At 36.6% G+C, this 25,703-nt stretch overlaps 1 protein-coding gene across 1 annotated transcript; it reads left to right on the top strand.

The window, feature by feature from the left end:
• Positions 1-199: 199 nt before the first annotated feature.
• On the top strand, positions 200-25,701 carry marchf4b (membrane associated ring-CH-type finger 4b). The gene is made up of 4 exons (XM_055215820.2): positions 200-1,426; positions 16,692-16,847; positions 20,723-20,915; positions 21,959-25,701. Exons 1-4 carry the CDS (start codon positions 1,094-1,096, stop codon positions 22,402-22,404), a joined length of 1,128 nt encoding a protein of 375 aa, XP_055071795.2. The 5' UTR covers positions 200-1,093; the 3' UTR covers positions 22,405-25,701.
• The last annotated feature ends 2 nt before the right edge of the window (positions 25,702-25,703 follow it).

Raw genomic sequence — 25,703 nt, 5'->3', positions numbered from 1 at the left:
TAGAATTCAATAAATTTTTAATTTTCACAATTAAATCCAGTTTCAGGGTGTTGTTATGTGGTTGTTGAAAGTACCTATGCCCATGTCTATAGTGGATTTTCAACAGAAATGCCATGGCACAACTCTGCTAAACAAGTCCCATCAAATACTACAAAAAAGCAGGTCAAATGACGTATGCATTCGTTCTTTTAAAGCGACGTGATGGGCAACTCAACCTAAAGTCATCAGAAGTGAAGTTGTCCATCATTTGGTCCCTCCTTCTGCATCCCTCCGCGCCGCGTGACGTTTTCTCCTCGGGAGCTGTCCCGTGAACCCGCGTGCTGAAACCGCAGCATCACACACCGTCAGTCCACCGGGATCTCGTGCATATGAAGTAAGGATCTTCCGCGTGCATTGGTTATGATACATTGTCATAAGGAATTGCGCAACTCGATGCGAAGACGATGCGCAGCGTCGGATAGCCCGCGCGCATCCGTAATGACAGATCTAACACACGGAGCAACGTGGCACTGAGAGCAGATTCATAAACTGCAGCAGAATAACATTTCATCACAAATGTCACGACATGGATGCGTCTACAGACAGCAGCATCACCTGCAGAAATGTTTGGAATTGGCCGTGCTTGCTTATGCATTAAGTATTGCTTTATCCTTTAGGTGCATACACCTGCAAGAGCTTTAAAGAGCGAAATCTGAAAGTGGACCTCGTGGAAAATGATTAGAGAGGATGCAAATGCTTTAACATCCATGTGACTTGGATGCATTCAGACACGTTTTTATCATTAGGTGGACAGGTGCTGGATTACAAACTCAGCAGGGATGCATTGATATCTGAATAATCATATGGATTTTGACACCTGTGTGCTGACCTCTGGAATAAATATTTGATGAACTCAACAAGAATAATTGAATTGGAAAGTAAACGAGGACATAGCACTTGAATGAAGCTCGCACTTAAAGGGCCAACAGGTTTGTGGAGTATCATGGCTTTTATGCATTGATTCTTCAGTGTAAACTAAAAGTGCGCTTAAAACTTTAATTTTACCTGGACTGTGTATTTTTTGGCTTCCTTGGTTAAATTGGGTGGTCACGGCATGCTGAAAAGCCGCTGTTGCGTCCTGTTCAGTGACCTGAAGGTGTTTCTGCTCCGGCCACAGGCTCCGACAAGCCCCATGAGCGGACAAACGGCCAGAATCACTCCTTATGCCTCTACTAATAATAATAGCCTACGAGCCCATCGGCTTCGACACTGGAGTACCCCATCCACAGAGGACGCTATAGGGCCGGAGGCATCTGCAGACGGGTCGGGTTGGACAAGTGCTGCAGCGGATGACTTCTCAAAGGACCGCAGGGATGAGAGATTTTCCTTCATCAGTTATGCTGAAGGCACCCCAGTGTGCAGGATTTGCTTCCAAGGACCAGAACAGGTATCTACTATCCATACACGACATCAGAGCAAGCAGGTGTTTTTATTTCTAGCACTCCAAAAAGATTTGCACAATAAAATTGTTGGAATGCTATTACATGAAATCAGAAACACAAAAGTGCATTTTCAAGACCAATATTGTCAGAATTAAGCGTTTTATTTTCCATTACTTTCTTGCAAAGACCATATTTACATGATTTTTGTAATATTGAATCTATTTATTTTCCCATTTACTATCACCATGCAAAATAAAGTTTCTCATTATAGCCAAGAGGACCTTTATAAGTTCCACAAAGTTGAAAAGTTATTATTTTCTACTTCATCCGTTCATGTGCTGCTTAAAGCAATCGAGAAACATGTGGTTGATAATGGTTCTTGATCATGAGGGGGTCATTGGTTGACCTGCGCTTCTTTATAAAGCCATCGGAGAGCCTTTATTATTTTTTAAACCGTCTTCAGATTAACCTCCCCATTGTAAGGTCACAACCTTGAGTATTTACCTTTCTTAAAGCTTGTTGTTTTAGCAGGAAAACAGTAGCTCAGAGCGGAGCTCATGAATTTTGCATGAGTATTATGCAAATGAGTTTCAGCTTCAAATACTCCTGCACCGTCATCACCCAAAGGGAAGGTGATTCACCAGCATTTACAACAGAAAGACATTTATTTCACACTTGTTTCAGTGAAACCTTTAATAGTGTCAAGTCAGAGTAAGTTAAAAACTAGGGCAAGTAGCACAGCAAAGTAAGCTAAAGTAGCTTTTGTGTTACCTGAGAAGAACCTACACCTGTACTGAAAGAAGGTAACTTGATCCAGGTGAGCAGAGAGGATCCATTACATTGAGAGGTTTAGAAACAAACAGCAGACGGTTGATTGGTTATTGCAATGCCTAAACATTCATTCTGCTTTAAAGATAAAGGTAAGGGGGGTGTCGGGGCAAGTTGTCACAAGCGCAATATCAATAACTTTAAGACTACATTCAGTCAAATGTACGTTTTTATTTAAGTATTTAAATTCATACAGTTGACTGATTACAATATCAAGCAAGATTCTATTTTTACATACTGTATTACATATGAACTTTGACCGAAAAAGTTTAAAGAGATCACTCAAAAAATCATTTATTCCCTAACATTGTTCTAAACCTGTACGAGTTTCTTCTGTTGAATACAAAAAATATTTTATTAAATTATGACTTTCATTGCATGTCTTTCATAAAGGATTTCTCTATTTCCTACTATGGAAGTCAATGGGTGCCATCAACTGTGTGCTTACCATCATGTATCGATTCATCTGAAGAAAAAAAGAAGGTTTAGAGCAATGTTAGGGTGCGCAAAGATGACCGAAATTTCAGTTTTGGGCAGTGTTTGAATTATGTCAAAAAATGATGGGGGGCCCCTAGCTAAGCCACGCCCCCCCCCCAACATTATACAGTGGGGTCACCGTGACTTCACAAAGTAAGATGTGATCCCAGATCAACATTGGTCCTGTATAAACGTTTTAATCAAAGAAATCCCAAATTACCCTTAACTTAAACCTTAACCATTTTTTACCCCTCAAATTAGTGTGAAATAATACTTTGAGAATTTTTTTTAAAAGCCTAGCCCAATCCTAAACCTAAATCTAATAGACAGAAATCTTTTGGATTAGTTTATTGCAAAATTTGGATGAAAAATAGACAGTATAACTTGTGTTAAAAAGCATTTTTAATTTATGTAGTATTGTTTTTAAAAAAAACAAAAAAACAGGGGACCCCCTAATTCATATTTTTGTGCTTTATAGGGGGCCCCTCAATGCTTATAGGAGGTCTGGGAACACCCCAGCCCCCTCCACAATTCAACAATTCAAACATTGGTTTTGGGTGAACTACCCCTTCAGGTTGGCAACGTACCCCAAAATGTCAATGAGATGTTTAATCAGAGTTCCCACACCTTAGTTAACTTCAAATTCAATGACCTTTGAAGGACTTTTTTAGGTCCAATACCCTCAAATTCAAGGACTAAATCTGGGGACACATTTCAAGTGAGAGCAAGGTTACATCATGTTGCCTTTTAAGATACATTGTTACAGTTCCCTATCGAGGGAACTTGCGCTGCGTCACTGCAGTGACACTTTGGGGACACCTCCAGGGGTAAGTGCGTCTGAATGTGTACATCAAATTCAACCAATGGTGAGGCTTAACGACAAAGACAGGGTGACGCGGGAGCCAGGAACTATATCGCTATCTGAAATATTGCTAAAGACGGCATTACAGGGACGCAGGAAATATGGCAAGGGAGACGCAGTGTCTCGTTCCCTTCTCAGTTAACAAGTTACATATGTAACCAAAGACGTTTTCATGTGTCAAACACAACTATGCAAAAAAGCATTTTGGTATGAATCAACATTCACATACAGAAGATATAAGCATTTAAAGCGAACAGTTTAGCATGTGTGATTAAAAAGTCTAGAATTTTTATGTTATTTTTATGAAACTTCTTGCATAAAATAGATTCAAGCACTTTCAATGACCTGTATCTATGTATGCATATTTTCAAAAACTTCCCAGGGCCTTAAATTTTTTCGACCAGATTCACAACCTTTCAAGGATTTAAAGGACCTGTGGGAACCCTGTTTAATGAACTGTATCAAAGAGTTGTATGTGTTTGTCACAGATATTATACTGTATATGTCCGGTTTATGAAACAGAAAAGGTCCCTTAAAGGCAGTCAGTGTTTTTATAACCGCTATGTTAAATGACCAAACCTGGGTTCAGATTTAAGCCAATCACTGTGTGCATCCAGTCATGAGATTGTTTCCCAGAACAGACACAACAATCTCTTTAAATGCCTCGGCTGGAAGTGTAAAGTACAGAATTATATGCGTTAGACCCGAGGCAATAGTTTCAGTGATAGGTCTTCTCTCTTGTTATATGTTGTTGCGTTCAGTTTGAAGACATGGAGCAGAACTGATGTCTTACAGATGAATGAGAGTTTAAGATGAAGGCCAGTATCAGTGAAACACTTGTGCTCCGTCTTTAAACCTCTCCGACTGATTCATGCTTGTTTTTTCTGCTGATTCGACAGACTCTGGCTCATTTGGAGGGTGGCAGATGCTGTAACAACAGTCTGTTAAAACACTAAAACATTATGCATCACTCAGTAATTCAGGGTTTCTGTATCTTCCAGATGGCCTGGCCTGATATATCTCATACAATATAATAGCGTACAGTGTTGGGGGTAACGCATTACAAGTAACGTGCATTACGTAATAATATTACTTTTCTGAAGTAACGAGTAAAGTAACGCATTACTTTTTAAATGTACACATTAGTATTTGAGTTACTTTTTATGCATTTTGTGATGAAATATGCAATTTCTGAATGCAGAATTTTTCAGTCATAAAAAACACCTGCAAGACCTGAAAGAGATCAAGCCTCAGCCAAGAAAAAGTAACGCAAACGTAACTAAAAAGTAATGTAAGCATTACGTTCCATGAAAAGTAACTAAGTAACGCAATTAGTTACTTTTTTGAGAGTACCTTAATATTATAATGCATTACTTTTAAAATTAACTTTCCCGAGCACTGATAGCGTACAAAACTTTGCTTTTTGGGTGTAGGTCAGTTTCCAGGAATGCATCCAAATATTTTTAATGATAGTAAAGAAAGTAAACAGAATGAGATGGCTCTTCTCTATATATCCAGCGTATTATTTTTTACAGTGAGTAACATACATTTTGAGTTAACTTTCAAATGATTCATTCATAGACACTAGAAAGAGACTGTTTACTGGAGTTGTCGTCTCATCACAATCCAAGTCACTATCCTGAGTTGCAATGCCAAATAAACAGTAGACAGAAAAAGTGCAGTGCATTATTTTGTATAGGGGTCATCTTACAGAAAAGGTGGAATTCGGGTGATGGAAATCTGCTTAAATAAACTTCTTTCAACATACCCAAAACTTCTTTAATAGCATTAATTACTTGTCAAATCTATGAATCCACAAAACGGGGAGCTTAATCTAGGTTTAACTTTTTAATACATTTTAATAATGAATATGATAAAACTAAAATTTTTCCATCTTGTTTTGTTTTTAATGCTTTTGTGTTGGTCAGTTAACGGAATAGTGTTTAGGAAGTACTCATTAAAGAAGTAACACCAATGACGGTAACACCAATGACAATTTACAGAAAAAACTAACATTTAAAAAATATGGCTGCCATTAGCCATGTGCTATTTTATCAGAGATGTAACAATCACATACTTATTCAGTATAATGTATTTTTATGTCAAGATTTTTACACTCCCAGCTATAAAAAAGAGTAACACTAATGACATCCAAAAAATCTTATCTCAAAATTTTTAGATATATCATGATATTTTAGACAAATAAAGTAAGACATCTCACAAACCTTTTGCCTTCCTTCACTGCACTTCTTTCACTGACCTCTTGACCCATGAAAAACTTCAAAGAGCTGATGCATTCTTTCAAAATAAAAGTGCTTTGGGTAGGGTAACACCAATGACATACATTTGGGGGAAAAATATTTATTTGATATTATTCATAGTAATAGTGTATTTTTACCATTTCAGTGTTGTAGTAAATTCATAAAAGGTTAAAGGTAAATGTAAATTTGATTTGTTTTATAAAAAACATGGTTTTAAATAAGAAGTACACAGTTCAACTTCCATGTATGAACAAAGGGACAGGGCAATTTTCAGGACCAGACATAAAAAAAAGTTTTAAAAAAAGGAAAAAAGAAAATTAAATAAATAAAGTTTTTCATCATTTTAAGGACAGTCTATATTTATTAAATATATATCATTATGGAATTATTAGGTCAAAATAAATGATTAAGGGGTCTGCAAAAGCAAGGGACAAGCATTTCCACCTTTTTTGTAGAATGACCCATAGCCCTTATAATAATACCCGTGATTATATTCCTTCACTTTGTGATGTACTCTTGATGTTTTTTATGCTTTTAAAACCTCAAAGATTAAATCTGAACAGAGAGAGAGAAGCACAGATTGATGTTTTTACAGATTGATTGATCTTTACACACTTTTACCCCAGAGACCCTCAACGTCAGCCTTTGTATTACAATACTAACAGACAGAGAGATTTAAGATGAAGCTCAGGTGAAGTGTTGGCTTTGTGTGAGGACGACAGGCATTGCAACAGCTACGCATTGAGATGAAAAGATTTTCATGGCACCATTTGGAGTTCCTCAGATGTCACACCGGTGGAACCCTCTGGAGAACCTCTAGGCACTTTTAAAATGGTCTCAAACATCCTATTTATGCTCTCAGGAAACTTCAGGGTATATTTAATATTACTCCAAATCATTCTCTTATATGTAACAGAAAACAAACATCAGGGTTCTTGGAGAGTTTCTCTGAGACATCGGATACATCTGGATATTCTTCAGAAGGTTCTGTCAGTGTGAGGAAACCTAAATAGTGTATTTTAAATTGTTTCACTTTTAAAGGTTACAGACGGGGTGCAAAGTTATTGCACAAAAACAAATTTAATCTTGCAAAGTTACTTACCAGCTGCAAAATATTCGCACCATAACAAAGCCTTGCTAAACTTTAAATGGTTAAAGGATGTTGTTAGCTACAACATCTTCACAATCAAGTTCTGTACGTGTTTTTATCAGGGCTGTTAAAAGATTAATCGTGATTAATCGCAAACAAAATAAAAGTTTGTTTTTGCGTAATATACAGTAGGCCTACTACTGTGGAAAAGTTGTTTTAGAAGTTTTAATGTCCATCCATATTTATTTTTCAGATACAAATAAAAAATACAGGAAATGTATGCAAACAATAAAATTTTCGGGACTAAATGTCTTCTTTAGACATCATTGGTGTTGAACTCTCTTGGCACTAAACAATATTGAGCGATTTTGAGCAGAATGAAGTAAAAAGTTTTAATTTTATTTAGATTTAAGAGGTCCTGCAGTTTCCTACTATTGCTCAAGTGGAAGGGGAGTTTACCCTAAAAACTTGACACTTCAACATACTTTTATACAGTTTTTAATACTATTTCCTGTATTTTCTGAGTGTATTCTAATAAAGAGACTGAGAAACTTTATATATGATACCATTGCAAAAACAACAAATCTAATTCTGGCAAGGTGGCCTAAGACCTTTTCACAGTACTGTATATTTGTGCATTAGTGGTAATTTTTGCATTTTGTGTGTGTATTTACATATGCAATTTATTTTGCATATGCATGTATATATTTAAGAAACATTTACAATTATATATATTTACATAGATTTTGGTATATTTTATTTATATATACATAATAATTACACACAATACACACACACATATAGTATGCAAACCAAAACGTTTAAATCGCGATTAATCTTTTGACTGCCATAATTTCTATTAAATAAACAATAAAATAATAAAAAAACTACAATAAACTTAAATTAATGCACATTTCCTTTAAAACCTTCCTTTAGTTGAATCTATTCTGCTAGATCATTGATCTCATGCACCAGGTTGCCAGCACAGAGTCTGTGAGTTGCCCGCCAAAGCCCATTCTATTAATAGCTTCCATTTTTATATTTATTTATTTATTACATATTCTTTATAGCTTGGCTTCTTTAATGTATGTTTACATTTGAAACAATGATAAAACACAATAACAAAAAAAAGGAGCCCTCCAGATTGTTTTATCCATTGTGGTGGCCCTCACAAAAAGGATGGAGACCCCTGTGCTAGATGTTATCCCAACTTTGTGTAGGATAGATCCCTTCGCACCTCACCCAAAAAAATTAATGACATGCCCGCCCACTAATTTGGGAATTCTTGTGTTAATAATTGGTTTCTGTAGGTGATGAACACTATATATATGTATAGAAAATAAAATGTATATACTTTTTCTTAATACAGTATTTCTTTTGAAAAAAATGATCTTCTAGAAAGTGTTTCAGCTGTGGAAAGTTTTAAATTTTGAATGTCTAGGTTTTCAGTAACACATGTTGAATGTTTCTTGCATCAAGCCACTAAAGAGAAAACAAAAAATAATGAATGTTATCAGGTTGATTCACCAGTTTAGTTTCACTGAATGTTAAATATCAGGCTGCGAGTGAATAAGTGATAATAAAACCGCTAAATATTCCCTCACCTTTAATAAGTAAGATTTAGCGTGTTACATTTTACATGGTAATTTTGGACCCTGAGTATAGTAAATTACATTTATGAAAAAGCTTGAGATGTCTACCACAGTTCCTGCTTTTATGGCTACAGCAGATGAGGACATTATTTTTGCATCCGGTAATTCAGTGGAGACACGCTAGACAGTCTCTCTCTCTCTCTCTCTCTCTCTCTCTCTCTCTCTCTCTCTCTCTCTCTCTCTCTCTCTCTCTCTCTGGTTTATATGCCACATCCTCGCCACATTAAATTCACATCACATTCAATAGAGGCCCAAATACTCTGTGTCCCTCCAGCAAGTCAGCAATGGAAATGGTTTTTCAGAATCGCTTCGGGCTGTCTTATGCGGCGCCTTTTGTTGTGTAGTACATTTGTGTATCATTAAGAGTCAAATGCTGCTCCTCTCCTGGCACATATTCTCCTGTTTATGACAGATTCAATTCATTTTACCTCTTTAGTGCAGCTGGAATTTTGCTGGAAAGCAGAAGTAGTTTATGAACCGAGAAGCAGCATCTACAAGGCTTTAAAAGTGATGTGCAATAGGTAGAAATGTAAATATTTAATATCATTAGTTCATATTTGTGTGTTGTTTTGAAAGATTTTCAAAATCTTTAAAACTCACTACCATCTCATTTATTATAGACATCACATCATAATACTGTTGTCAAGTCTCTGTAATTTTCTAGATTCAGGTTCCTGAACTCACACTTCACCTGTTTGTTTCTGTTTATTAAATCCTGAGTTTAAGAAAACTAAATCCATAAATCATGATCTCATTCACATAAAACCTACACTTACCTAAAGGATAAGTAGGGACACCATACTAATACTGTGTTTGATCCCCTTTTACCTTCAGAACTGCCTTAATTCTATGTGGCATTGATTCAACAAGGTGCTGAAAGCATTCTTTAGAAATGTTGGCCCATATTGATATTTGAGATTTGTGGGATGCACAAACAGGGCAAAGATGCTCTATTGGGTTGAGATCTGGTGACTGTGGGGGCCATTTTAGTACAGTGAACTCATTGTCATGTTCAAGAAACCATTTTGAAATTATTCAAGCTTTGTGACATAGTGCATTAAAATGCTGGAAGTAGCCATCAGAGGATGAGTACATGGTGGTAATAAAGGGATGGACATGGTCAGAAACAATGCTCAGGTAGGCCGTGGCATTTAAATGAAGGCCAATTGGCACTAAGGGGCCTAAAGTGTGCCAAGATAACATCCCCACACCATTACACCACCACCACCAGCCTGCACAGTGGTACCAAGGCATGATGGATCCATGTTCTCATTCTATTTACGCCAAATTCTGACTCTACCATCTAAATGTCTCAACAGAAATCGAGACTCATCAGACCAGGCAACATTTCAATTCACCTTTCTTTCCCACTCCGACATTCATTTTGGAGTTCAGGAGATTGTCTTGACCAGGAACACACCCCTGAATGTATTGAAGCAACTGCCATGTGATTGGTTGATTAGATAATTGTATTAATGAGAAATTGAACAGGTGTTCCTAATAATCCTTTAAGTGAGTGTATAAGAAATCACACTTACTATTAAACTAATAAGGGGGTCTGATTGGATTTGATGGATCATTTTGGCTAATATTGAAAGGGACATTAGGCTACTGCACAGTTTACACTGTCAAAAATAAAGGTACGAAGCTGTCACTGGGGCAGTACCCTTTAAAAAAGGTCCTAATATGTACCATTTAGGTACAAATATGTACCTTTAAAGGTACATTTTGGCAGTTCAAAGTACTAATATGCACTCTTTGGGTACAAAGATGTACCTTTTTGAAAGGGTACTGTCCCAGTGACAACCTTTGTACCTTTATTTCTGAGAGTGTAGACAGAAACTATACTGAAGTCAAGTCAATTATTTATTTCTTTTTCAGTAAATGATAAAACTATAGTGGTGGCCAAAGATTAATCGCTATTAATTGCATACAAAATAAAAGTGAGTTTTTGCATAATATGTGTGTTTTGTGTGTAATTATTATGTATATTTTAACACAAACACATACACAGTGGTGGCTGGTGACTTCTTTTTCGAGGGTGCACAATGCGAAGCTCGTCAAAATGTATTTAACCCGTCATGTGTGTGGCTCGCCATGTCAAAATGTGTGTTCAGCGTATCATGCAAACTTATGTGCATCATGTGTCATATCAAAATAAGTGTCTGCTGCAGACGTTTCGAAGGGGTCTATGAAAAAAGAGACGCTCGCGTTTGCCAGATACTCAATTAATCTGTAATCAGAATTAGGGGTTAAGTTAGTGTCTTGCAAGTGTTTTGTGAACGCCTTTTATCAAAAACTCTTTCGAAAAGTTTAAAAACAACTATCTTGTCTATATTAACGTGTCATGTTTATTTCTCAGTTCTCTGTATGTCTTCATCTGACTTTAAATAGTTGTGTGGTTAAGTGTCCAAATTTAATCACGCAAGTTAATTGAACTGAAAAATTGTCAATAAGTCACACATTTTCTCTCGCTCTTCAAGTGTAGCCGTGAGTGTCCTGTCTTCAGTCTCCATTCACCAAACTCACTCAGATGTTTATTTATTTCTGAGTCATAATTCATAATGGCACACACTTGACACAGTTTTAACAGGAGATATGATCTGACTGAGATACTTTAGGTTCAGTCTGTATGAAAACTTCACCGCTCGCTCACACAATAACTGCACCTGACAACTTTTCACACTTGATCTGATACTTTTATCTTCACATGACAACCTACCTCTGGTGCATTTCGGTATTATTTATTCATTTAATGTAAATTAGATTCAGGCATTGGGAACACAGTATTTCACCTTTGCATGATGTGCTTTCTGATGTGTATATTGTGCTTACAACTGTTTAAATTTCTGTTAAAATAATATACGTTGTTTGGTTCCACAAAATTTAAGGATTTGTGCTGGAATGCTTGCGTATCTGTTGCATGCCAATGTTTTCTTAAAATACAGTCTACGTAGGCAGCTCACTAGGTTTTGGAGCAGAGCCACAGTGATATTTCTGGTGCTGGATGCTCATCTCTGTTTCCCAGCATGCATTGTGGCGTAAATAAATCGTACAGATTACTCATACAGATTAGCATCACTTTTACTGTTTTATTTGGTTTGTGCATTATATGCAATTTTTGGAGTGTTTTTTTTTTTTGCATTATTTTAGATTCCAGATATTTTTAAATATTGTCCTACTCCTATCCTAACAAACAACTGGATGTTATTTGGTTATTGCTGACTGTGAACTGGTTTTAATGTCTGAATTTAAGATGGTAGAAGTCGGAAAGTTTGGTTTTTCCAGGATTTCATATAATACTTACTGTATATCTTGTAAGTGTCAAGTTATATAGGAATTCCTGTCTGTCCAGGCTTCAATCAACTTTGAGGTTCTGATTCTTAATTATCAAAACAATTTGAAAATCTTTCAAAAACAACTTGATCCTCATTTGCTTATTTCAGAGGTTAATTCAGATGCTTAGCTTAATAACCTATAAAGAGAAACCATACAAATATATATATATATAAATATATAAGTCACTTCACAGCAATGGAATCAGTTAAGGATGTTTAACTCATTTAAACTACAACAATGTTACTAAAATACTCACAAATCACATAGCGGGTCAACAGGAACACTAAATCAAATGCATTCACTGCATTTACTACAAATGCAAGACCACCATATGTTGTGTTTTGGTGCTGGGATGCTGGTGACCACCAGCTAAACCAGCTAAACCAGCATGCATATGGCCAGTTATCATATTAGATGCTAAAACTGCTAGCATTAACAAACAACTTGCAAGACATGTTGCCATGAAACAAAAGTAGTGATTGTCTTATTTTCCCCGATGTGACGTGTATCCGAGTGAAACGGCTTCTGAAATGAAAAAGGTAGGGCTGGACTTGAATTCATCTATCGAGAATTGATTGGATCGTTTGAAGTTGGGGTTGTGTTGCTATTTGCTATATGACTGGAAGTAAAGAGAGATCGTTTTGAGGAGATTTGCGTTTTTGATTAAAGATTATAAGGGGAACAGGAATTAAAAATATATATTGAAGCTCACAAATAAAATACCACAATATCCAAAAACAAATTTTTCCAAAACAAAAACTTTCATTTCAATTTCATTGCGACTTTAAGACCCTTTTCCCAATCCATTCTCATGAAATGCATATAAATAGCACGCAGTGTGAAAAGTCGTGTAAAATATATGCCAAATTCCAACAGTGCGTGCATATGATACGCCAGACCTTCCTGACCTACACCGCAGCTTTTCGTGTCGTTTTATGTATTGATTTCTCTTTGTTTAATTTTTTTTAAACATTGTCACTTGGGTTTGGGGTTAGATTTGGGATTTGCTTTATATGATTTAATATATAGGTTTATAAGCCATGACTGCTTGAAGCTGGGGTTAGATTTGGGGATTGGATGTGATTTTATGTAACAAAAAGTTGTTTTAAACCCAAACCCAAGCGACAATGGTAAAAAATTGAGAAACCAATACATAAAATGACACAAAAAGATGCGGTGTATTAAGTGAACGGAAAGGATTCTGGCATATCATATGCACGCACTGTTGAAATTTGGCCTATATGTATTGCACAACTTTTCACATTGTGTACGTTTTTTATGCATTTCCAAGAGACTGCAATCCTTTTTCCTATCAATTGTGTCTCAAAGTTGATTTTGGTTTTCCCAACTGTCTTTGAACAAACTCAGCATGTGTTGATGTCTTATGAATGTCTTACTTAGATATTTATACTGGATACAAATAGTTATTTATATATTATATTTATAAAAATAAACTTAAATTGAGTTTATTAAATTAAGTTGAAACTGGAATAAAGTTATTTTTCTTACCCCACTGGCAGATCTTTTACTTGTTTTAAGTATAAACCTCTTGATTTTCATCATTTATTTCAATTAACAAGACTTAATATCTTAATCCACTTTGCTTACCAAGTAAATGTATCTCAGTTTAAGAATTCATAAATATTCATACTGGAAAACAAGACAAAAACATTTTTTGCAGTGTGGCAAGATATATGCTTTGCATGCTGGCGATGAGCACACCATCAGAGCCAGTTGCATAAACCTTTAAGACTAGTCTAAAAAGTGAGTCATTAATTTTTTCTTCAAGACTGATCTGTTTTAAGTATGTTACATAGAAAGGTAGATTGGTCTAATTTAAATCCAAATAATAAGACTGATTACCCCTAACTAATTGCTAGTTAGTCCGAATCATTCTTAAGACGCAGTCTTAACATTACGGCTATGTTATTGCAACCGGCCACTGGTGTAAGATTTTGGTGGAAAGATGTTCGGTATTGAAACGTAAAGCACCAGCGGGGCTGCGGGTCATCTACATCCAGTTTACAATTAGCATTATGTTATTGTCCATTACTGTGGACACTAATATAGTTGCACGAGTCTGTGGTGTCAGTATGATTGTTAAGTACAGTGAAACAGATTGTCAAAGTTGTAATGAGACTATAATATTTCTGTCCTGAGAACCGAGAGGTAGATTAGGCTGCAGGTATGGACGCTCTCCTCGTCTCCCCCTGTGACGCTTTCATCTCATTGGCTGTTCCTGCTCTCCACATAGTGTCCAGCCAACTCACTCCCACTATGTCCATCTGCAGACGGGCCTGTGTTTCTACCAACACTCCCTTTCTGTTTCCTCTGACGCTGTGACAGAGCCACTGCTCCTCTTGGCTGAAGGATCATTAGGGGTCGTGCTTATGTAATAGCGATGCTCAGTTGAGCTCCAGGGGGCTTTAACTGTGAGTCCTGGGTGAAAACGACATCTCTTTACTAACTCACTTGTTTCTGATCAATCTGATTTAATAGAGAGAAAATGGGGACCTGTCGCTCAGATTTGTTCTCATCAATAAAAAGAGCTCACATTGAGCTCAGACTGTGCCAAATATCCCAATATGAACTCATAAACATTTCTTATCAAATTGAACCAAGACCAAATAATCTAAGTTGTGCAGGAGACAGGAGACGACTCCGGGCCATATCTGCGCCAAAGTCGACAGCTCCGGGGCAGATTTGGCGTGGATTCGGCCCGGAGTCGTCTGCTGTCTCGGAATATATATGAATTAAATATATGCTAAGACCTCTGTCATGTATCAAAAAGCAATAGCTTTAGCTACAGCAATCACTAAAGCAATAGAAGAGCTTCTGCTGACAAATAACATATAACAGCTTTTCAAATCCGTGTGTTTCAAAAAGAGAGTAAAATCTGGAGCTACAAAAATGTACGGTATGTGGAAAATAAACCACACGAAATTATGCCAAATACGCAAAATAACCTTGTTTTTAGAAATGAAATAGGTGCTCTTTAAGGGCAAATATTTAAAAAGTCTTAAATCAAAATGCATTTTCTTGATGTGGTATCTTGAAAAAAGCACAAGTTCACTTAAATGTGATATTTTTGGTCTAAAAACTAGACTTATTTTCTTAGGCCGTTTTGCGCAGCAAGAAAATGCATTTTGATTTAAGACTTTTTAGATATTTGTACTAATATCTACAATACAACAATACTAAGTAAGAAGGTAATCTTTTTGCACAGGCAGAAGATGTGTTTTGGGGTTATGAAACGTTAAAGCATCGAACAGAGATAATTAAGAGAGCTCAGTGTTTATGTTTGTCAGTGTGAAGCGAGCGTTTGATGAAAGGTGAGGGCTTCTGCTGAGTCGCACCTGTTCTCATGTCTGCACTTCAGTTATGCTTCACAGACACGACGGTCAGACATCGATACTCATCCGGTTAACACTGCCACATACAACCGGCCGAACACCAGTTTCATTTACACATAACTCAGTACAACAGCAAAACACAGTCCAGTCATTAAACACATGTGAAGCTGTTTCACAAAACATTTACTGTAGTAAGCCTGGCTGAATGTCTACAGCTCACAAGCTTGAGCAGAAAATCTTTATTTTATCCTTCAAATGTTTGCCACCATGATATTTAGATTAGAAGACTTTTAGCTAAGTGCATGGTCTAAAGCGCACGGCACAAGTGCATTTAAGGCGTGTCCAATCCACTTTTGCTAATTTAACGGCGGGAAAAATGGTCTATGCGCCTGGCACACAGTCTAAATGGGTTGTTCCTGTTCTTGTAATGAGTAATTGGGTGTAACATGCAATAAATCAAAGAGAGTCTTATCTCCCATCCCCTTTAAAAGCCAGTTGCAGTCGCACCAAGGCAGATTCCCTATTTACATGGCGGAAAAACTGTAAGCATAGGAAGAGGACCACCAGTTTATGATTGATGTTTAAAAAATGCATTGTGTTTTATGCTACCCAGTCTCACTGAGTTTTGTGATATAGTCACGTAATTTTTTTATTCTTTTTTCGTGATATTATCATGAATTTTCACGTTTCTCATGATCGTATAACAAATTCCTGTTTTCATGTGATTATTGGTTACTCAACTGCTTTTTTCTACTTTTAAACGATCGTCGCTTCAGTTTAGGGTTAGATTTGGTGCTTGCATTAGAATGTCACTTTATGTATTGGTTTATACTATTTTTTTCTGATTTCTTTGTCGCCTGGCGTTAGAGTTGGGTTTGGGTAGGGATGTCATTTTATGTAAATCTAATCCTACACCGAAGCGACAATGGTAAGAAAATTGGACAAAAAAGTTGAGTAACCAATACGTGATAATCACACGAAAACTGGAATTCGTTATACGATCACGAAAAAAAAACGCAGAAAATTGTGATAATATCACGAAAACAGAATCCAAAAATTAAGTGACTATTTAACGAAATTTTGTGAGACTGGGTTGGTTTAATTCGTTGAAATTGTTATTTTTGTAATTTAAGTTTTGGTTCTCTTTAAAAGTCGTTATTTCAGTCATGGAGTATTAAGTAAAATAAGATGGTAAAGTATGATGGATGATCACTGTGTAATCTCAAAAATAATAATTTACAAATATGCAAAAAAAAGTAAAAATACTTTTTACTTAATGTATTTAATACTTTACTTAATACTTAATGTCATCAATTAATGTCCTGATGTCATGCAGTATTAGTGTGATGTCACAGCCCATGTGTGTTTGTGTTTTTGTGTGTGTGTGTGTGTGTGTGTGTGTATGCAGGGAGAATTACTGAGCCCGTGTCGCTGTAGCGGTTCGGTCCGCAGCACTCATCAGCCGTGTTTAATAAAGTGGATCAGCGAGAGAGGATCATGGACCTGTGAACTGTGTTATTATAAGTATCAGGTCATCGCCATCAGCACCAAAAATCCACTGCAGGTACAAATCAGTTTGTTTGAGGTAACTGGGATGGGATTGATGTGGAATTAATTAATAGTTCCAGTTCCACTGAACAAATTCTGTTCTTATACATTCAATGATTCTTTGATATTTTTGCTTCATATTGGTCCTGAATACTACACACAAACAATACTTTTGCTGTAATATATTGGATTTGTGTTATTTTTGTGTTAGAAATGATCTTATACCTTCTTAATATGCTAAACATTGTAGATACAATAATGATTTTGCATTAAGACAAAACTAAGGGCCAGGTTTTGGCATTAAATAACGACTGTTGTGATGTGAACATTTTCCGGAGGAGATTATTTAAATGATCCATGCACCGCAATGAACTTCTGCACGTGTGCTATAACGGATATTTGCCCCATTATTTAATGCCGAAAAAACATGCACTGAAAAAATCTAATTGCAAATGATTGAATTAAGTTTTCTTGAAATTATTTTTCTTAAAAAAATAGTTGGATCTATGTCATTTAATTATGTACGCCAGTTCAACACGATTGAATCAAGTTTTCTTAAAATTTAATTTATTTTAATTAATGTTAATTTCATTTTAAGAAAACCTAATTTAATCATGTGCATCCGATGTCCAGAAGTTTTTTTTTTGAGTGTGTCTTAAATTACTTTGCGCTTGAAATGGTTTATTTAAGGGACATACCTGCTGTTTACATCCTGTAAGTCTTTCATAATACACTGACTCCTGGTTGTAAAAGGTGACATCTGCTGAAATTGAATGATGATAAAACAACAAAATAACACAAAGATGAGTAACATCATAATAACAATAAGATTCTGCTAAAGCAGAACAATATCAGATCCACAAATCTAAACATGAATCAGGCTAAAAGCTTCAGATTCAGAAGACTCCGGGCTGGATCCACAGCGGACCTGATTACTTCGGCACAGATCTGGCCTGGAGTCGTCTGCTGTCTGGGGATAATCCTTTAATTCTGCTATTTGTCATAAATGCATTATTTCTAACAAAGAATCAACTCATATATATATATACAGCGGGGAAAATAAGTATTTGACACATCAGCATTTTTAAGGGGATTTCTAAGTGGGCTATTGACACAAAATTCCCACCAAATGTAGCCATCAAGCCAAATATTGAATTCATACAAAGAAATCAGAATATTTAAGTATACAAGTTGAGTCATAATAAACAAAGTGAAATGACACAGGGAATAAGTATTAAACACACTTTATTTAATACTTTCTAGAAAAGCCTTTGTTTATTGATCACAGCTTCTAGACACCTCTTGTATGGAGAGACCAGTTGTCTGCATTGCTCAGGAGTGATTCTGGCCCATTCTTCCACACAAATGGTCTTTAAATCTTAAAGGATCCTTGGGCCTCTTTTATGAACTTTGCTCTTCAGTTCTCTCCATAGATTTTCTATGGGATTTAGCCCAGGTGATTGACTGGACTATTCAAGCAACTTGATTTTCTTTCTTTGAAACCAATTCATTGTTTCCTTGGCCTTGTGTTTGGGATCATTGTCTTGCTGAAATGTTCACCCTCTTTTCATTTTCAGCTTTCTGGTAGATGGCATCAGATTTTTATCCAGAATGTCCTGGTACATTTCTCCATTCATCCTGCCTTCAATAATATGAAGTCTGCCAGTACCCCTTGCCGAAAAGCAACCCCAAACCATGATGCTTCCACCCCCAAACTTAACTGTTGGTATGGTGTTCTTGGGGTGGTGGGCAGTGCCATTTCTTCTTCAAACATGGTGTGTAGAATGACTGCCAAAAAGTTCAATTTTGCTTTTATCTGACCATACTATAGTCTCACAATAATCCAAAAGCTTCTCCAAATGGTCTTTCGCAAACTTTAACCAAGCCTCAGCGCGCTTTTTGTTCAGCAATGGAGTCTTGTGTGGTGAGCATGCATGAATGCCATGGCGGTTCAGTGCATTGCTTACAGTTTTCTTTGAAACAACAGTACCTGCTGATGCAAGATCTTCCTGAAGTCCTGCCCGAGTGGTTCTTGGCTCTTGGAGAACTCTCCTGATTATTCTCTGGACTCCTCAAAAAGGGATCTTACATGGAGCACTTGATCATGGTCGGTTTATGATGAAGTGATGCTCTTTCCATTTCCGGATAATGGCCCCCACAGTGCTCACAGAAACATTCAGCATTCTGGAAATGCACCTATAGCCATTCCCATCAAAATACTTTTCAATGATAAGATTACAAAGAACTGGAGCGAGTTATGTGCTTTTACCCATCATGAAGTCTTTCCTGTGTGCCTCCTGAGTAATGAGAAGCCTTTATAGGCCATCAATTAGGACTAAAGCAGCTGATATCAAGTAGTACTGATAGGGGGCAGGGTTTCTCTCTAAATACTGACAGATTTCAGGTGATCTCCTGGCTTTCTATGCCATTTTGCACCTTGTTCTCTTCATGTGTTCAATACTTATTCCCTGTGTCATTTTACTTTATTTATTATGACTCAACTTGTATACTTAAATGTTCTGATTTATTTGGCTTGATGGCTAAATCTGGTGGAAATTTTGTGTCAATAGCCCACTTAGAAATACCTCTTAGTGATAAAAATGCTGATGTGTCAAATACTTATTTTCCCCGCTGTATATTAAAGGGGACATTTCACAAGACTTTTTTAAGATGTCAAATAAATCTTTGGTGTCCTGAGAGTGTATATGTGAAGTTCTAGCACAAAATACCATAAAGATAATTTATCATAACATGTTAAAATTGCCACTTTCGTTTTTGGGTGTGTCCTTGTAAATGCAAATGAGCTGATCTCTGCACTAAATGAAGTGCAGTGGTTGGATAGTGCAGATTAAGGGTCTGTATTATAGAGACAGAGCGCAGTTATGCAAATTTGAAAACCACGCCCACCGGGGGGAAAGCGATCCAACCGTCTCCATTGACCTTGTATTGCGAGAAGCCGCCTCCTTGTCATTTCTGGCTTATAACAAAAAACTGAATAATGCCTAAAAGCTGCTGTGTGACAATATGTACAGCTAACAAGCTAAAGAACCCAGAAATACGTTTTTATAAGCTGTCGAGCCGTAAAACCCAGCCTTTAAGGAGAATAAAGTGGATCGCCGACTACGTTTCCCCCTAGTGGACGCAGTTCTACTAATAGAAGTACTATGAAAAGTTGCCTGTATCCATTTCTGTGTCTTTAAACGCTCGTTTTTTGAAGTCGACAGCTTATAAAAACTTATTTACAGATTAAACTTAAAAACAGAATAATACCTAAAAGCTGATGTGTGACAAGGTGTACATCTAACACGCCAAAAAATTAATAAATAAGTTTTTATAAGCTTTCAACTTCAAAAAAACGAGCGTTTAAAGACACAGAAATGGAAACAGGCAACTTTTCATAGTACTACTATTAGTAAAACTGCGTCCACTAGGGGGAAACGTAGTCGGCGATCCACTTTATTCTCCTAAAAAGACTGGGTTTTACGGCTCGACAGCTTATAAAAACTTATTTCTGGGTTCTTTGGCTTGTTAGCTGTACATATTGTCACACAGCAGCTTTTAGGCATTATTCAGTTTTTTGTTATAAGCCAGAAATGACAAGGAGGCGGCTTCTCGCAATACAAAGTCAATGGAGACGGTTAGATCGCTTTCCCCCCCGGTGGGCGTGGTTTTCAGGTTATGACGCGCTGCGCTCTGTCTCTATTATAATAAGACCCCTTCTGACATCACAAGGGGAGCCAAATCTCAATGACCTATTTTTCCACATGCTTGCAGAGAATGGTTTACCAAAACTAAGTTACTGGGTTGTTCTTTTTCACATTTTCTAGGTTAATAGAAGGAAAAAAACTATTTATAAATTCTCTCTCTCTCTCTCTCTCTCTGTCAATCAAGTGGCAAGCTATTTCACTGACAGTCATAGAGAAAGTTCAGATCGCAGCAGCTATCTTGGGTTCTCTGTTCCTGATCGCCAGTATCTCCTGGTTGGTGTGGTCATCTCTCAGTCCCTCAGCAAAGTGGCAGCGTCAGGACCTGCTGTTCCAGATCTGTTATGGGATGTACGGCTTCATGGACATTGTCTGCATCGGTACGTACACTGTTGTGCCTTTCCTATATCCACTATATTTAACTATATTTATTAATTTATACACAAGCTGGGGAAGGAATATTGGGCATCTCCAATTTAACTAACCTGCAATATCTGGGTTTTTTGTATTTTTAGGCTTTCTAAAGCATTAACTGAAGGGTTTAGATGGTAAATACTTTTTTTTAGCAGAGAGAGATGTTAAACACAAAGCTGAAACTCTCGGATGTTTTATCAGCTTTCCTACAGTCTCTTGTTCACTTCATGATGCTTAATTGTTAAGATTAATGTGTGTTATTGTCAACTGTACTGTACACAGCATTGAGTTTAGTAGCATTGAGTCTTGGAAGTTGATGTCTGAAGCCCTTTTTCACACAGACATTCCGGAAAATACACAGAAAATGCACCCAGGATTTTTCTGGGATAATTTTTATTTTTGATTCATTCACTCTGCCAGTGACACTGCAAGGTCCTGGGAAGACATGTGACCTGTTTGAAGTCATCGTGAATGTTGATCGTCATGTAAATCTCACGTTTTAAAGAGCTAAACCATAACTTTTGTTGTGATGACGCATGCGTCCTCACTAGGACACGCCCATTACGGCATTGTTTCGGCTTCTTGTTCACACAGAGGGTTTTCCGGGTATCTTACTAGGTCCTCTTTCCGGCAACAATCCCAGAAGATTTACGGGACGTGTTTTGTCACACAGAAGCTTGTATTGCAATTTTACAGATATTTTCTAGGACCAAAGGTCTGTGTGAATGGGGTTTAATGCACAAGATCTTCATACAATTTTTCTAGTGATTCAAGACTAAGCTAAAAGCACAACATTTAGAGTGTAAAAAACAGAACCAAACATGAGCATAAATCATGAAAAAGAAATGTTTCAGAAAAAAGCAAAAGAAATGATCAAGGGGGAAGTAAGAGGATTCAAAAAAAATATCCAGTCATGAAAATGATAACATTTATGTCAGAATTGGTGTTAAGTGTTAAGTTTGGACCCTGCATGAACAGAATAACCCCAATGAGATTTTCCTTTCTTCAGCTTTAATAGTCCACGAGGGACCCTCAGTCTTTCGAATATTCCATCGATGGCAGGCTGTCAATCAACAGTGGAAAGTTTTAAACTACGACAAGAAGAGAGACAGCGAGGAGCAAAAGAAGACTGAGGAATCTCTTCTTCAACAGAGAGAGCAAACAGGAGTGGAAATATCTCCATCGCCATCTTCTCTGATGGCAGCGGCGGGTACGCCGGCCCCGGCCGACTCCATGACAAACCCGGACGCAGCTGTGACCCTCCAGGACTCTGCGGGTTCTTACCCGACCGATGGGCACAGCGACGAGACGGCTCTGTCTGAACAACACTCTCCGTATAACATCCTTCATTTACTGAGTCACTTACGGCCGCACGAGCCGCGCGGTCCGACCACTAACAGCACCAATAACACTATTAAACCTAGAGAACTAGTTATGAGAGTTACCACTGTATGAGCACATCGACTGGAGGCCTTATGATGGAAAATTCAAACATTTCTCAGCACAAACAGACGATAAGCACCGAGCTTTAACTGTGTGATGTTTCTATACAATCTGTGGATTATTTCTGATTTGATTATTATTGATACTGGTGATCGAGCGATTTAGTTTTTTAAATAGCTGATGCTAAGACCAATATAATGATAATGCATACGCAACTAAATGGTAGCAAACAGATGGATTCAACTGCAACAAATGACTTCAAAGGAATAGTTCACAAAAAACAGGTTGTTGTTTAAATGTTTGTGACATTTTTTGTCAGTCTACAGGTTTAAATTGAGATAACTCAGACAGCAAATGACTACAGGCCGGATCCGGCCCAGAGTCGTCAGAGGTCTGGGAAGAGCAAACTGTTACTTTAAATGAACATTAGTACAAACTATTCATATCAGAATATGTGATGTACATTTACATGACTGTCAGGAAGTCCTAAAAGTGAAATCAACCCTATATCACAAAATGTAAAAAAAAATGCAGCACAAAGTTAAAACAACTTGGTTTTGCAAGTCATTTCAACCTACTAATTTAAGTTTTGACCTGTGAATATTTGACATAATTTATAAAAACTAGTTGAAGTTGTTTTACTTAATTTTTTAAGTTAAAGTAGCATAAAAATATATGTTGATTTGACAAAAATGCTGCATTTTTTACAGTGCATCAGCCACTCGGTCAAATACTAAACTACTAAGGTTTGCATAAAGATAAGGGTACAGAATGTAATACTTAACAAACTTTGATCTGATGTTTCCCCAGCGTGAAAGATAAACACACATTTACAGTACTGTATAAACACAGAGACGATAAAAAAGCACAAGGATTGGCCTCTGACCCTTACAGTGGGTTTACACCAAAAGCGAAGCGTGCAATCACATTGCGTTGCTCGCTCTAGATTACTCGCGGGATTTAACTTCGTGTCATGCAAAGTTTTCGCTCAAGTTGAATATTTTCAACTTGGGCAAAGACGCGTTTGAGGTGAATAGCAAGTGTTTTCACGACAAACGTGCCGCCCATATTGCATCATTTGCATCGCCCCACGCGAGGACGCGTCTGATCGCGTCTTTGCATTGACTTTGTATGTAATCTACTCGCGCAAATTGTTGAACGCGGTTCTGGTGTAAACCCACAGTTAGGGGGCGTGCACACAAAAGCGTTTAAACATGGCTGAAAACGCCAGTCAGATGCAGACTAAAGGCACCACTGTGATTGGACGACAGAGTTAGAAGTGACAATAACAAGCTGAACGTTTTACCCAAAGTTGAACATTTTTCTATTTTTGGCGCTCAACACAGAGCCCTGAAAAACCGCCTGCCAGTGTAAACGCTTTGGTGTGCACGCTACCTTGTCTTTAAATTATGACTGACAGCTGTCAATCATCACTATGACAAACACCAAGCGGGACAGCAACATCTACTTTATATCTTTAAATTATGACTGACAGCTGTCAATCATCACTTTGACAAACACCAAGCGGGACAGCATCGTCTACTTTATTGATTAGTTGAAAAGCACAGTCTCTATCTCTCTCTTTTTAAATCTCTCGCCCTTTTATGCTTGCTGGTACTGCATGTTTTTATATTCACTTGTGAGGACACTGAAGATTTCAGATATTTCTGGTGGTTTGGAGAAGATCTGATCATCGTTGCCCCCTTCGGTTAGGCTCCTAAAGTCAATATGACATTAAAACTGATCTGTAAACTTTCTTAAGACACAACTTTCTCTCAAGTTACAATTTATGTTCTTTAATGCCCACTTTATCATCCATTTAATTTCTAATCGATGAACTCAAGTCTCTATAGTTTTATTTATTGAAACCCTTTAGGATAAAGATCACATTACTGAAGGAATATCATTTCATGTTGACTTTAACATCAGATTGATTATTCCTTTTAATTAATGCAAACAAATCACAAGTTTAAGGAAAATATTTTGTAAACATTTTCTGACCCTCGTGTCGTTTCAACCCCACATTATTGTCTTTGGATGTTTGATGTTCTTTTCATCCAAGGGATGTGAATGGTGTTTTTCTTTTACCAAATGCAAATCATAGACTATTTTTAAAGTGTACCGAAGCCATATCATAGCTTTGTGTGAGCAACAAACTCTACAAAATCTTACGTTAAATTCAAAACCGTGCCTTTGGATTGTACAGCACAATGACGGCAAGCGCTTCTGGTTCTTGCATATCAGGTGACCGATTGTGATGTGGCACATTTGGAAATACAAAACCACAAATGAGATTCCAGATAGACAGTGTCATTTTCAATCCAGCGTTGGGTTAAAAAAAGGGACGAACCCAACCAATTGGGTTGTAATTTAACCTATGGTGGGTTGTCTTAACCCATTGATGGGTCATACCCATACATCAAAAAATATAGTTTTTAAAATATTTGTAAATTTATTTCAAAATATACAAAAATATGTTTGCTTTAAAATATATTTTGGAAAATGTTTACGAAATAAAATTTTCACTGATATATTTTTTGGCCATATTTTGTATATTTTGAAATAAATACATTTTTTAAAGCATTAAAAAATATATTTAGCCCTCCCTATATTTTAATCCAAGGAAATATATTCACATCGTATTGGAAGAAAAACTTTATGTTATGAACCTTTAAACATTACATTTTAAAAAGGTTAAAATTAAATATATTTTCAACTTTAAAAATATACTTTATAAAATTTACTTTTTTAGCATATATTTAAAATATATTTTTAGCAAATAATACATTTTTGCAATATAGGATGAAAAAGTAAAAAGTGTATTTGCTTACCCTTGAAATACATTTTGAAATGTATGTTAATATATAAGGTTAAAACTAAATATATTTTCAAATTAAAAAATATATTCAATTGAACATTACTTTCTACAAAATGCATTAAGCATATATTTAAAATATGTTTTTGGCATTTTCTGGGTTAATTTAACCCAACAGCTATAGGTTTGTCTCGTTGTACCCAACGCTGAGATAAAAAATAACTCAACATTTTTTGCAATAAAGGGAAGATGATTTTTCATACAAAAAAATAAAAAATACAACGTTGAAATGACACGGAGGTCTAGCAGGTAAATAACAACAGCTGAGTTTCAATAAACGTTTCCTGACGTTCTGTCGCAGTTTACTTCAGTCATTATATATTTCTATCAAATGTCTCAACTTTTACATAGTGTGCTGAGATCCATATTTTTGTCATGTTGCTATTTCATAACTTCTGAAAAAGAAATAAAATTAATGTACAAAATGCCAAACATC

Source organism: Misgurnus anguillicaudatus, chromosome 17 (genome assembly GCF_027580225.2).
Source record: "Misgurnus anguillicaudatus chromosome 17, ASM2758022v2, whole genome shotgun sequence".
NCBI classification, from domain to species: Eukaryota; Metazoa; Chordata; class Actinopteri; order Cypriniformes; family Cobitidae; genus Misgurnus; species Misgurnus anguillicaudatus.
Note: the sequence above shows the minus strand (reverse complement) of the source record. Positions and strands in the feature narration are given on the sequence as shown.